The sequence below is a fragment of the Sciurus carolinensis genome, chromosome 8 (assembly GCF_902686445.1).
Source record: "Sciurus carolinensis chromosome 8, mSciCar1.2, whole genome shotgun sequence".
NCBI classification, from domain to species: domain Eukaryota; kingdom Metazoa; phylum Chordata; class Mammalia; order Rodentia; family Sciuridae; genus Sciurus; species Sciurus carolinensis.
Genome location: NC_062220.1, coordinates 40,000,896 through 40,013,661, shown reverse-complemented (window position 1 = coordinate 40,013,661; position 12,766 = coordinate 40,000,896). Strand labels below are relative to the sequence as shown.

Here is a 12,766-nt window from a genome sequence, read left to right as displayed (position 1 = left end):
ATTTAGAATGATGTTGATCTTGGACTTAGCATATGTAGCTTTTACAATGTTAAGGTATATTCCTACTATCCCTAGTTTTTCTAGTGCTTTGAACATGAATGGATGATGTATTTTGTCAAATGCTTTTTCTGCATCTATTGAGATAATCATGTGATTCTTGTCTTTAAGTCTACTGTTGCGATGAATCATGTTTATTGTTTATTCTGTATGTTGAATCAACCTTGCAACGCTGGGATGAATCCCACTTGATCATGATGCATTATCTTTTTAATATGTTTTTGTATGCAATTTGCCAGTATTTTATTAAGAATTTTTGCATCTATGTTCTTGAGGGATATTGGTCTGAAGTTTTCTTTCCTTGATGTGTCTTTGTGTGGTTTTGGTATCAGGTGATACTAGCCTCATAGAATGAGTTTGGAAGTGTTCCCTCCTTTTCTATTTCATGGAATAATTATAGGAGGATTGGTGTTTGTTCTTCTTTTCAAGGTCTGGTAGAACTCAGCTGAGAATTCATCTGGTCAAGAACTTTTCTTTATCAATAGGCTTTTAATGGCATCTTCAATTTCATTGCTTGAAATTGTTCTGTTTAAATTTTCTATGTCCTTCTGATTCAATTGGGTAGGTCATATGTCTCTAGAAATTTGTTGATGTTTTCATGATTTTCTATTTTATTGGAACATAGATTTTCAAAGTAGTTTCTGATTATCATCTGTAAAAATGGCACAAAAACAGACATGACAACCAATGGAATAGCATAGAAGACACAGAGACATAGGGTTATTTCATACTAGACAAAGGTGTCATAAACATACACTGGGGAAAAGAAAACCTCTTCAACAAATAGTGCTGGAAAAACTGGAAATCCATGTGTAGTAGAATAAAACTGAACCCCTATCTCTCACGTAGCACAAAAATCAACTCAAAGTAGATCAAGGATCTAGGCATTAGACCCTGTGCCTACTAGAAGGAAATGTAGACCCCAATCTCCATCTTGTCAGCTTAGGAACCACATTCTGCAACAAGACTCCTAAAGCACAAGAAGAAAATCAATAATCAATACATGGGATGGTATCAAACTAAAAAGCTTTTTCACAGCAAAGGAATCAAGAATGTGAAGAGACAGCATATAGAATGGGAGAAAAATCTTTGCTACCTACACCTCACATAGAGCATTAATCTCTAGAATATATACAAAGAACTCAAAAAGCAACCAAAAAACAAATAACACAAACAATAAATGGACAAAGGAACTGAACAAGTACTTCACAGAAGAAGAAATACAAATGGTCAAGAAAAATATGAAAAACTGTTCAACATCTCTAGCAATTAGAGAAATGCAAATTAAAACTACACTGAGATTCTCTCTCACTCCATTCAGAATGGCAGTTATCAAAAATACAAGTAACAATAAATGTTGGTGAGGATGTGGGGTAAAAGGTACACTCATACACTGCTGAGGAGGATTGCACATTGAGGCAACCATTATGTGAGGTGATATGGTGCTTCCTTAGAAAACATGGAATGGAACCCCCATTTGATCCAGTCATCCCACTCCTCAGTATACACCCAAAGGACTTAAAATCAGCACACTATAGTGATGCAGCCATAGCCATGTTTATAGCAGCTCAATTCACAATGGTTAAGCTATGGAACCAACCTAGGTACTCTTCAACTGATGAATAGATAAAGAAAATGTGGTATATATACCTAAAGGAATATTATTCAGCCATAAAGAAGAATGAAATTATGGCATTGCTGATAAATGGATGGAGCTGGAGACTACCATGCTAAGTGAAATAAACCAGTCCCCAAATCAAAGGTCAAATGTTCTTTCTGATATGTGGATGCTAACAAATAATAAGGGAGGTGGAGGGACAAATAGAAGTTCATTGGATTAGATAAAGGAGGATGAAGGGAAGAGGGTAATGGGAATAGGAAAGACAGTAGAATGAATTGGACATAACTTTCCTATGTTCATACATGAACACATGACCAGTGAAACTTCACATCATGTACAACCACAAGAATGGAATCCTAATTAGAATAAGTTATACTCCATGTATGTATAACATGTCAAAATACACTCTACTGTCATGTATATCTAAAAAGAAATATATACATATATATATACATATAAATATATATATATATATATATATATATATAAAATTTAAGGAAAACAGTCTTCCTAAGTATACAACTCTTGTTTGAGGCTCCTGCACTACCAGGCTACTTAAACAATAAGCACCATCAGCAACCACCCTTACTAGGACACTAGAGTACCTTATGGGCACAGTAGGCAGAAAATCTCCAAATAGTATATGTTATTAGAAGAAAAACACTGTAAGAAAAAGGTATCTATACAACAGAAATGTGAAAAATGATTTTTAATTACTAAAGATCTCACCATGAAAAAAATTTCACTGAACAAAACTCTCAAATGATCATTATATAACTTGAAAATACCAAAGTTTCCTAAAACAAAATCAATTTCCCAATTTAATGAGTAAACTTAATTAGAGATACTAATATACAAGTGGATCTTACAAGTGTAGCTTCTAAGAACAGAGTCATTATCATTATAATAATGTTTGCTTTTTATTTCATTGTTTGCATTTATAAAGTTAACCTGATTCAAAAGTATTATTTTCCAAGACAAAGCGTCTTTCTAAAGTCTTTTTGCTTTTGTTTTTATTTTTTAACTAAAAGGTCTTTGGAATCACCACAAAAACACTTTTTCCTTTTCTCTTTCTCCTCCTCAACTGTAAATTTTCTAAGAATTTAAGCCCAAAGGCTCTAAAAACTTTGACAATTGCAATCTGTGAACTTCAAATAAATATTTTTTAAAAATATCTGTAGGTTGAAATAAGGGATGTGCTACCATTTCATCTGATTTTAAAGTAATTCTAACACCTTCAATATAAGAACATTGTATCTAAGCCAGGTACAGGGGTTAAGTTCCCCTAGGTTCAATTTTAAGTATTTTACCTAGATTGAAACAAAGAAAATATTTTAAAAGATATTACTAATGAAATTTGCATCAATTACTGAAATGTTTTGGATAATCTATTCTTTGCAATAGACTTTTGTCTTCAGAAAAATTAATAACTACATTTTTATTTTATCGAGTATTACTTCTTCCTAAATGCCTCTGTGGTCCTCACATTTCCTCTGATTTTTCAGTTTTGAAAAATTATTTCCCAATCCAAAGTTGATGATAAAATAAGTGTAGAAATCACTTGATGCTGTATGGCAGCATCAATACCAGAAAAGTGTATAATATTTAAACAGGAATTGTTTAACATTTATTTATTTTTACTTAATATTTATTTCAAGCAAAATTTTTAATTCAAATAATTAATATCAGCTCATATTTTGGGTTAGTTACTTCTCAACTGTTTCCTAAAAAGTTTTACATGTCTTCTTTAGAATGTTAAATATAGAAATCTTAAAATTATATTAGCAATGAGCAAGTCACATATTTTATAACCTTCATTCTAATCTGAGCTCTAGAATGTATCAAATAGTTAACTAAGCAGGAATTATAATGACCGCTTGGACACCCGGTAGAGATGAGGAGGCTGAGTTTCTTGGTACTGGGAGGATAGCTCTATGTCTCCTTCTCAGGCATCTGTTTAATGGCAGGATGCACAGAGCTGTCCAGCAAACCTCCAACAAACTTTTTTCCTCAAATCAAAAATATATATAAAATATACTGTCGCCGCCCGCGGCAATAGTCGCGCGGATATTGTTACCGCCTGCAGCAACAATTGTGTGGGTATTTATCAGAGGTGGACTGGAAACAAACTACTTCTACTATCTTTCTTTTAGTGGGCTGCTTTCTTGCTTACTCGCTAGTTTATAGAGGAAGAGAGGCTTTGAGAGGAGAGAGAAAGGCTTTGCATACGTTTAGTTTTAGAGGAGAGAGAGAGGCTTTGCCCAAGAGACAGTCTTTGCTTAAGAGAGTATCTTTGCTTATCGGAGAGGTTAGACTTTCAGAGATACTACTTAGTTCTGCTGCTTCTTCTTAAAGGTGCATCCTACATCCTGTGTCCTAAAGGTGCATGCTGGAAGTGCGTGCTAAAGGCGTGTCTATGGTGCATCCCACGTACTACGATCTGTGATCTGTCATCTGTCATCTGCCATCTGCCTTCTGCGATCTATCAGAGGTGCTGCTTCTACGATGGTGCTTCCTATAGGTGTGTGTCTTATATACCTAAGGCAGCCAATCAGTTTAGGATTAGCACAATTGAGGCACACCCCTCGGTACAATCAAGAAAGAATGAGGAATATCTGTTAACCACTAGCACAAAGGAGAATTAACTAATCAGGCAAAAGTAGATCACGCCGTGTTAACACTAGTTATGTGCCACCTCTTGGCTCAACACCATCCGCCATCTTAGGGTTACCCAAACATGTCTTCTGCAATATACATTAAAATTTATATTTTTGTTTATTCTGTCTTGTTTCTGATATGATTTAAGACAACTAAGTGTTATGTAATAAAATCTGCAATACTTAGGTTTCAAATACTTTGAAAGTATGTGTTGGGTTATATAAAACAGATACAGAGATATAGCATATGCAAATGAATTCCCAGTTTGTAACCTGAATTAGACTGTTTTCTGGTTTAATGCAAACCAGATTAGAATTCGAGATTAGAATTCTTTAAAACTCAGAATTAACAAATATGTTAAAATACCAAATAAATCATTTTATTTTAAAGAGACAAATATGTGTAATACCTGAAGGTAGGCACTTAATAATAACTTAGTTTATAATTAGAAAACCTGTATATTACCCTATGGGAATTTCAGTATTTGTAAGTTTGAAATATCTTATAAAAATATAAGATATATCAAAAATAATATAATATATCAAAAAATTCAGCTCTATATGCAATGAGAATAAAAAGTTAGTTTCTGAAATTCAGAGTAACGTTTTGGCTCTGCAGCAGCACAAAGGATTGAAAGAAATGGAGAGTGACTAATGGCTAGATCCCTTTACTTGGTCTCCTTTATATATCAGTAAGCTAAGTGAGCACCTCCTAAGGAGAATACGAATACATTAAAAGTAGAAAGAAATGATGGCAATGATATATCATGCACAAAGCAACCACAAGAAAGCTGGAGTGACTGTGTAAGTATCATGCAAGGAAGATTTTAAAACCAAAAATGTCACCAGAGATATAACAAAGGACATTTTATAATGATAATAGGGTCAATCCATGAGGAAGATATAATAGTTGTAAACATATATACACTTAATAACCAAGCACCAAAATGCACAAATCAAAATCTGACAGAAACAAATTGAGAAGATACAGATTTCCATAATAGTTAAGTATTTCTGCACTAACACTTTCAATATAGATAGAAAAAAATAGAATTTTAATAAGGAAATAAAGAACAATACCATAAAACAATATGACTTAACAGACATCTAGAGAACACTATTCCCAACAACAGTAGAGTATAAATTCTTTTGAAATGCACATAGAACATGTTCTACCAGGGTGGATCATGTTCTATCCTATAAAATAAACCTAGGTAAATTTTAAAAGATGAGATTCACACAAAATATATTCTTTAGTCATAATGGAATAAAATTAGAAATCAGTAACAGAATGAAATGTAATATACTTACAAATATGTGGAAATTAAACAAAAGAAGAAAAATGAAATTAGAAAATGTTTAAAGAAGAATTAAAATAAAGATGCAATATGCCAAAATTTATGGGATGCCAATAAAGTAGTGCATAGAGGGGAAATCATAAATATATAAATGGCTATATTAAAAGACAAAGATTTCAACATTATAGATTAACCTTGTACCTAAAACTCTGGAAAAAATTAGAGCGTACAAAACATAAAAGTGACAGAAGGAGGGAGACTAAAGATTCAAAAGGGAATTACTGTAACAAAATGGAAAATAATAGAGAAAAATCAATGAAACCCAAAGTCAGTTCTTTGAAAGTATTAACAAAGTTGATGGAACTGCACCAAGACTTGCTGAAACAAATAGAAAATTCAAATTTACTAGAAACAAAAATGAAATAGAGGACACCACTGAAGGTCTTATTAAAGAATACTATGACAATTCCATGTCAATAAATTAGATAATTAGATGAGAATAGCAAATTCCTAAAAACATAAACTTTAAAACTTATTCAAGAAGAAAAAGACAACCCATAGTAAATAGTAAGTAAAGGGATGGAATCAGTAATCACAATGTTACCCACAAAGAAAAGGCCTGGCTCAGATGGCATCAACAAGGAAGCCTACCAAATGTTAAAAGAAGAATTAATACAAATTCCTCTAAAACACTTCCAAAAATAGGAGAAGATGGAACAGTTCTAGATTCATCCTGAGTCCAGCATTACAGTACAGTGTTATGGTTTCCCTGGCACCAAAGAAAGAAAAAAAATCCTAAGACTATAGAATAAGGTCTGCATATCTATTGATCGATTGATCAATCGATATCTATTGATTGATAGATACATATACATATATAGACCAAGCAGGATTTACCCCAGAAAAGCAAGGTTAGTTTAATATCCCAAAATGAGTGAATATAATATAGCATATCTAATAAGAAAGTTGAATTTAAAATATACAAATGACTCATATAACTCAGTAAAAAAGCCATGAACTCTTTTTGTGTGTGTGTGTGAAGAGCTGAGTAGGTATCCCCAGAGAACAAGAGAAGATGTATAAATGTCCAATATGCATGTGAAAAATTATTTACATCATTAATAATCAGGAAAATGCAAATGGCACTACAATGAAATATATTACTCAACACCCAGTAAGATGGCCATAATCAAAATGTCAGATAATAATGTGTAGACAGGAAGGTGAATAAACTGGAAACTTCATATGTTGCTACAAAAATAGAAAACAGTCAGTCACTCTGAAAAACATTCTGGCTATTCTTCAAGTGGTTAGCCCTCATTTACCTATGACCCAGTAATTGGACACCTAGGTATCCACCTCACAAATGAAAACGAGTCCACACAGAATCCACAAAAAAAAAACTTGTATACAAACTATATTATTTATAGCAACGCTATTTAAAATAGCCAAGAGATGGACACAACATAAATGTTCATCAGTTGATAAATACATACACAAAATGTGGTTCATTCCAAAACTCAACTCAAAGTGGATCAAGGACCTAGACCTTAGACCAGAGACCCTGCGCCTACGAAAAGAAAATGTAGGACTAGCTTTCCATCACATCAGCTTAGGAACTGACTTCCCCAACAAGAATCCTAAAAGGCAAGAAGTAAAATCAAGAATCAATAAGTGAAATGGTATCAAACTAAAGAGCTTCTTCACAGCAAAGGAATCAAGAACATGAAGAGAGAGCCCACAGAATAGGAGAAAAATCTTTGCCATCTGCACATCAGATTAATCTCCAGAATATATAAAGAACTCAAAAAAAAACCACCCAAAAAAACAAACGACCCAATCAATAAATGGACAAAGGAACTGAACAAGTACCTCACAGAAGAAGAAATACAAATGGTCAACAAATATATGAAAAAATGTTCAACATCTCTAGCAATTAGAGAAATGCAAATTAAAACTACACTGAGAGTTCATCTCATTCCATTCAGAATGGCAATTATCAAGAATATAAGTAACAACAAATGTTGGCAAGGATGTGGGGGAAAAGGTATACTCATACATTGCTGGTGGAACTGAAAATTGGTGCAACCGTTCTTGAAAGCAGTATAGAAATTCCTCAGAAAACTTGGAAAGCAACTGCCATTTGACCCAGTTATTCCACTCCTCAGTATACACCCAAAGGATTTAATATCAGTGTACTACAGTGATGCAGCCACATCAATGTTTATAGCAACTCAGATCACAATAGCTAAGCTATGAAATTAACCTACGTGCCTTTCAATCAATAAATGGATAAAGAATATGTGGCATATATACAAAGTGGAATATTACTCAGCCATAAAAAGAATGACTTTATGACTTTTGCAGGTAAATAGACGGAACTGGAGACTATCATGCTAAGTGAAATAAGCCAATCCCCCAAAACCAAAGACTGAATGTTCCCTCTGATACATGAATGCTAACACACAATAAGGAGCAGGGGATAGAAGTTCACCGGATTAGATAAAGGGGAATGAGGGAAGAGGGGGATGGGAATAGGAAGACAATAGAATGAGTCAGACAAAACTTCCTATATTCATATACACAAACAGTGAACTCCACATCATTTACAATCACAGAATGAGATCCTAATTACAATGAGTTATACTCCATGTATAATATTTCAAAATACACTAATTACATATTATTAAGTATATATTATTATATATATTATACATAATATATGGAATTATATAATATTATACATAATGTATGTATAGCTAACAGCTAACAGTACAGTATTTCTTTTTGAACTGATTCAAATATTCTAAAATTCACTGTAGTTATGGTTACACATATCTGTAAATATACTGAAGTCATAAAATTGTACACTTTAAGTGAACAACTTATATATGCTCTAAATCTTAATAAAGCTGCTTGAGGAAAGCTCAATAAATATTTTCTACTCACCTCTTCTATTTCTACTCTATTAAACATAAATTATTAACTTTATCATGCTATGTCCTTGAGACCTGGCAAAATATAATATTTACCTTCTGCAAAGAAATTACAAAGCTATTATATAGAGTCAATAGGGGTTATGTGATCTATAGTAAAACATGGAAGCATCTTTCTTGATTAATATTGATTGTGCTTTTGGAAAATATTTTATCTAACTATAATGAATGAATATTTAATATGTTCAGGGGGAGAAGGGATAGAGGTTGCTTGGGTAGGATACCAAAGTACAGTTTCATGGAAGGAATAAATTCTAATGTTCTACAGCACAGTAGGGTAACTATAGTCCACTATAATTTGTCATATTTTTATAAAGAACTAGAAATTCAGAGGTTCCCAAGACAAAGAAATGATAAATGTTCAAGGAGATGAAACTATTACTCTAACTTGATCATTATGCATGTTCTAAATTGTCACACTGTACCAAGTACGTACGTACAATTATTATTTTAAGAAAAGTTCTTCATGAAGATAGAAAATCTGTAAGTAAACCAAAAAAGACACAGGACAATTTTAAGGTTTGTCAGTTCAGAAAATAATTAATAAATTGGGCTTTAATTTTTTTAAAAAATTTTACATGGGAGAATGTTTGTGCCTCCCTTTTAGAAAGCAAAGTTATATTACTAAAACTGATTAAGATCAGCAAGAAGACAAAATTACACCATAAACAGTTGTAAATATTGCAGATGCCTTTTTTTTCCCAAGCTGCAGATAGCTTTGCACGGATCAACTTTATTTCTGAAAAACATGAGAAAACTTGCAATATAAGAGCAAGTTACCTTTCATTTAATGTTCCTATTTGTACTGTAGGAACATAAAAACAAGCAGGAGGAGCAAATGAAGGTTGCTTTGATTTGTTGTCGGTTTAACTTTGCAGTATTTTAAGCTGTTTTCTTCATCATGGGTTAAAGAAGTGAGAAGGGATATTCTTTCTATAAAGATATCTTTAACAGTTGGAAAACTGACTCTAACAGATAACATGAAAAATACCACACACAAAACTGAGCTTAGAGATTTACGGTAGAAATTCACTATTCACCAAGGATTTCCAAGGGTGAGGATAAGGGTGAGGATGGAAATCGTGTAATTTGGAACTGAATTCCTCTGATAATTCGGATCCACTTGTCTCCAGGATCCCTGACAGCCTTCCAACGGTTCTTACAGCAAATTAAAAATGAATTTAGAGTTGGAGAATATCATATTAAGTGAAATAAGTCAAGCCCAAAAAACCAAAGGCCGAATATTTTCTCTGATAAGTGGATGATGTACATATGGGAGGGGGCAAGAGAAGAATGAAGGAACTTTGGATGGTGTAGAGGAAAACGGGGCGGGAGGGAGTCGGGGAAAGGAAAGACAGCAGACTAGGACAGACAGTATTACCCCACATGTATGATTACATGAATGGTGTGAATCTACATTGTGTACAAACATAGAAACAAAAAGTTGTACCCCATTTGTGTACAATGAATCAAAATGCAGTCTGTAAAAATAAAAATTAAAAAATACAACTGCAAAATGAATTAATTAGTTAAATAAACAAATAAATAAATAAATAAATAAATTTAGAGAGCAGAGTATCATCAGGAAACGAAGAAACAAAAACAGGACCGAAGAGTCCAAAAGAAAAAGAGGAGGCAGCTCCGGCCTGTGCGCAAACTAAAACCGAAAGGTACCAGGCTGTGAAGTGGCCCGCTCGGAGACACTGGTGGGACAGAGAGGAGGTGGAACAATGAGGGGCAAACCTCAGACTTAGCCACGAAGACCCCCGGAACTTTCCGCCCATCATCGGGGAAGTCAGCCTCCACCCGCAGGCGGCGCCCCTGCACTGCCACCCGCCAGCTACTTACCTGGCTGACCTTGACCCGGGGCCAGGAGCACCAGCGCCAGCGCCAGCGCCCAGGCTCCCCCGGGCATCCCTGCCACTGCAGGTGAGGCCACAGGCGTCTGAGCACCGGGGCGGCGGGTGCCAGGAGGATGGGCCGCCCGCCTCGGGTCTTAACCCTTCTCTCTCAGGACTTGCTCAGTCCCTTCCTGCGCGGTCTTCGGGAAAGCTGGGCGTCCTCTTTCTCGGGAGCCGCCAGCCTTGCCCGGAATAGAGACTTCGAGCTCTCCTGCTCCCGAGACTCCTCCTCCCTGCCGGGCAGCCTCCGCGCTGAAAACCACGCCCAACCTGTTCTGTTGTAGGAGACCGCGCATAGCGCAGGGCTCCTGGCTGTGATTCCCACACCTTGGATGTCACCCGCCTTCGCACAGCAGCGGGGAGCTCGGGATGTAACTTGGCATGCCGGCTGTCCTGACAAATACTTAAAATTTAGTGATCTTAGAAACTGCTCAGACGGGCCTCCAGTAAAAGGAAGACTTGCAAGGTGCTGTGCAAAAGCTGTGTCCTCTGTGTGCAGATTTTTTTTTTTGTTTTTTTTTTTTTTGTTGTTTTTTTGCGGTGCTGGGGATTGAACCCAGGGCCTTGTGCTTGCGAAGCAGGAACTCTACCAACTGAGCTATATCCCCAAACCCCTGCAGACAGATTCTTAATCGTGAAATTGGCCAAGCTTATTCCCTCGCGCAGATGACCAGGCTTCCTGTAAAATGCTTCTAACATTGTAGGTCCCAGTGGTGAGCAATGGTAGTGGGAGTAGAGATTAATTCTTTAACGATAGAATCCCTCTCCTCTGCCTCCGTGACAGGTTTGCAGAAGTGGAAGGGTCTGAGTTCAGATATTACCCAGGTCTGTCACCCTATATTTGCGGATGAAACAGCACCCTCTGAATTATCCTGTGACCCAGGATTCTTCATCACATGGCCATGGCCACTGACCCCCAAGATTGCCCTGAGTATGTTTCTCAATTCATTGAATTGTCTTCGGAGATGTGATTGCCTCTTGCAAAAGAAGTGAACCCTTTTTTCAGTTGATCCTATATATTTTTTATGTCTACAGATGAAATCTCACTCTCTTAGAATTTCTCTGGTTGACTCAGTCTTGAGTTCCCTTATCTGTCACCTGGGACTTTGTCCTCAGCTAAGAGGAAAAGTTACAGCGGTCAGTAGAGCGGAGTCTAGAGGGTCCTAGCGGCTACTAGGCTTCAGATCACAATTCTCTCTGTAGAGCTGGGGCATCGGGGTTGGACTAGGCATGGAGAGGAAGACAGGAATTGCCTAAATGCATAAAGAAGTTGCTTTTTAAATTGTTTATATTTCTTTTTGAAAATTGGAAAGGGGACTTAACCATCTAAAAGTTTAAAACCTGTCTCAAAAAGTGAAAGTATTAAATGATTGGAAAAATTAATTCTTTGTGATGCACAAAACTTAGGTTAGGTCCTTTTTTTTATGCTGAATAGGTACTCAATCTTCTGGGATAAAAATTAAATATAACATTTTGATGGGAGGGGTCAGGTGATTTTCTTCTTAAAGCTTAATTATGGATGAACAATTTAATGAGGGCACGGTAAGAATCCAGAAGTTTCTTAGTGTATTGTTGTTTCAGATTATAAAATTCTAATAAAACTAATGCGAAAATAAACACAATTTCTCAATCTATTTATGAGATCTTCAGGAAAAAATAATAGTTATAATCAGGATCAAATCATTATAGACCTTATCTGAATTAATTATCTAGCAGTTTCTGTAGAAATGCAATAAGCTTGGATAGTTTCTTGAAGGATAATATTGCTTATCTGATTTACATTAAAGATACAGCTTAAATTATCATAGGTCCCAACCTTTCGCCATAACTAATTAGAACAAAATTTTTTTAAATTAAAAAATATATATCATAGGTCTTATTTTCCCCTTTAGATTTTAATTTATGACTACCAAGTCTATGAGTTTAGACAAAAACTAAGAACAACTTAAGAAATTTTTTTTTCAACCTCAGTAGTGAATTTAACTAAACTCACTTGTATCTGCAAGAATGTGCTGACAAAAATTAGTCATGGGACTGTATAATAAATTTAAAAAGTAATAAAACGTGTTTTACCATGTGTCTGGTAGGTTAACCAAAAATTGGTGTTGGGTTCCTTTTTAAATATTTTTTTTTTATTTTTGAAAAGAAGATAAACAACATGTGCATGGTACCCTTATTATAGACACTGAGGATTTTTGTAAAATTCAGTGTTAGTGAGAGAGAAACAATACCAATT

At 35.1% G+C, this 12,766-nt stretch overlaps 1 protein-coding gene across 1 annotated transcript in view; it reads right to left on the bottom strand.

Annotated features, from left to right (window-relative positions):
* Positions 1-10,617, bottom strand: part of Vwde (von Willebrand factor D and EGF domains) — a 70,903-nt gene extending 60,286 nt beyond the window's left edge. The window contains exon 1 of the mRNA XM_047561686.1: positions 10,478-10,617. Within this exon, the coding sequence (XP_047417642.1) occupies positions 10,478-10,544 (67 nt within the window). The 5' untranslated portion in view covers positions 10,545-10,617. The remainder of the gene's footprint in view (positions 1-10,477) is intronic.
* Positions 10,618-12,766: the final 2,149 nt, after the last annotated feature.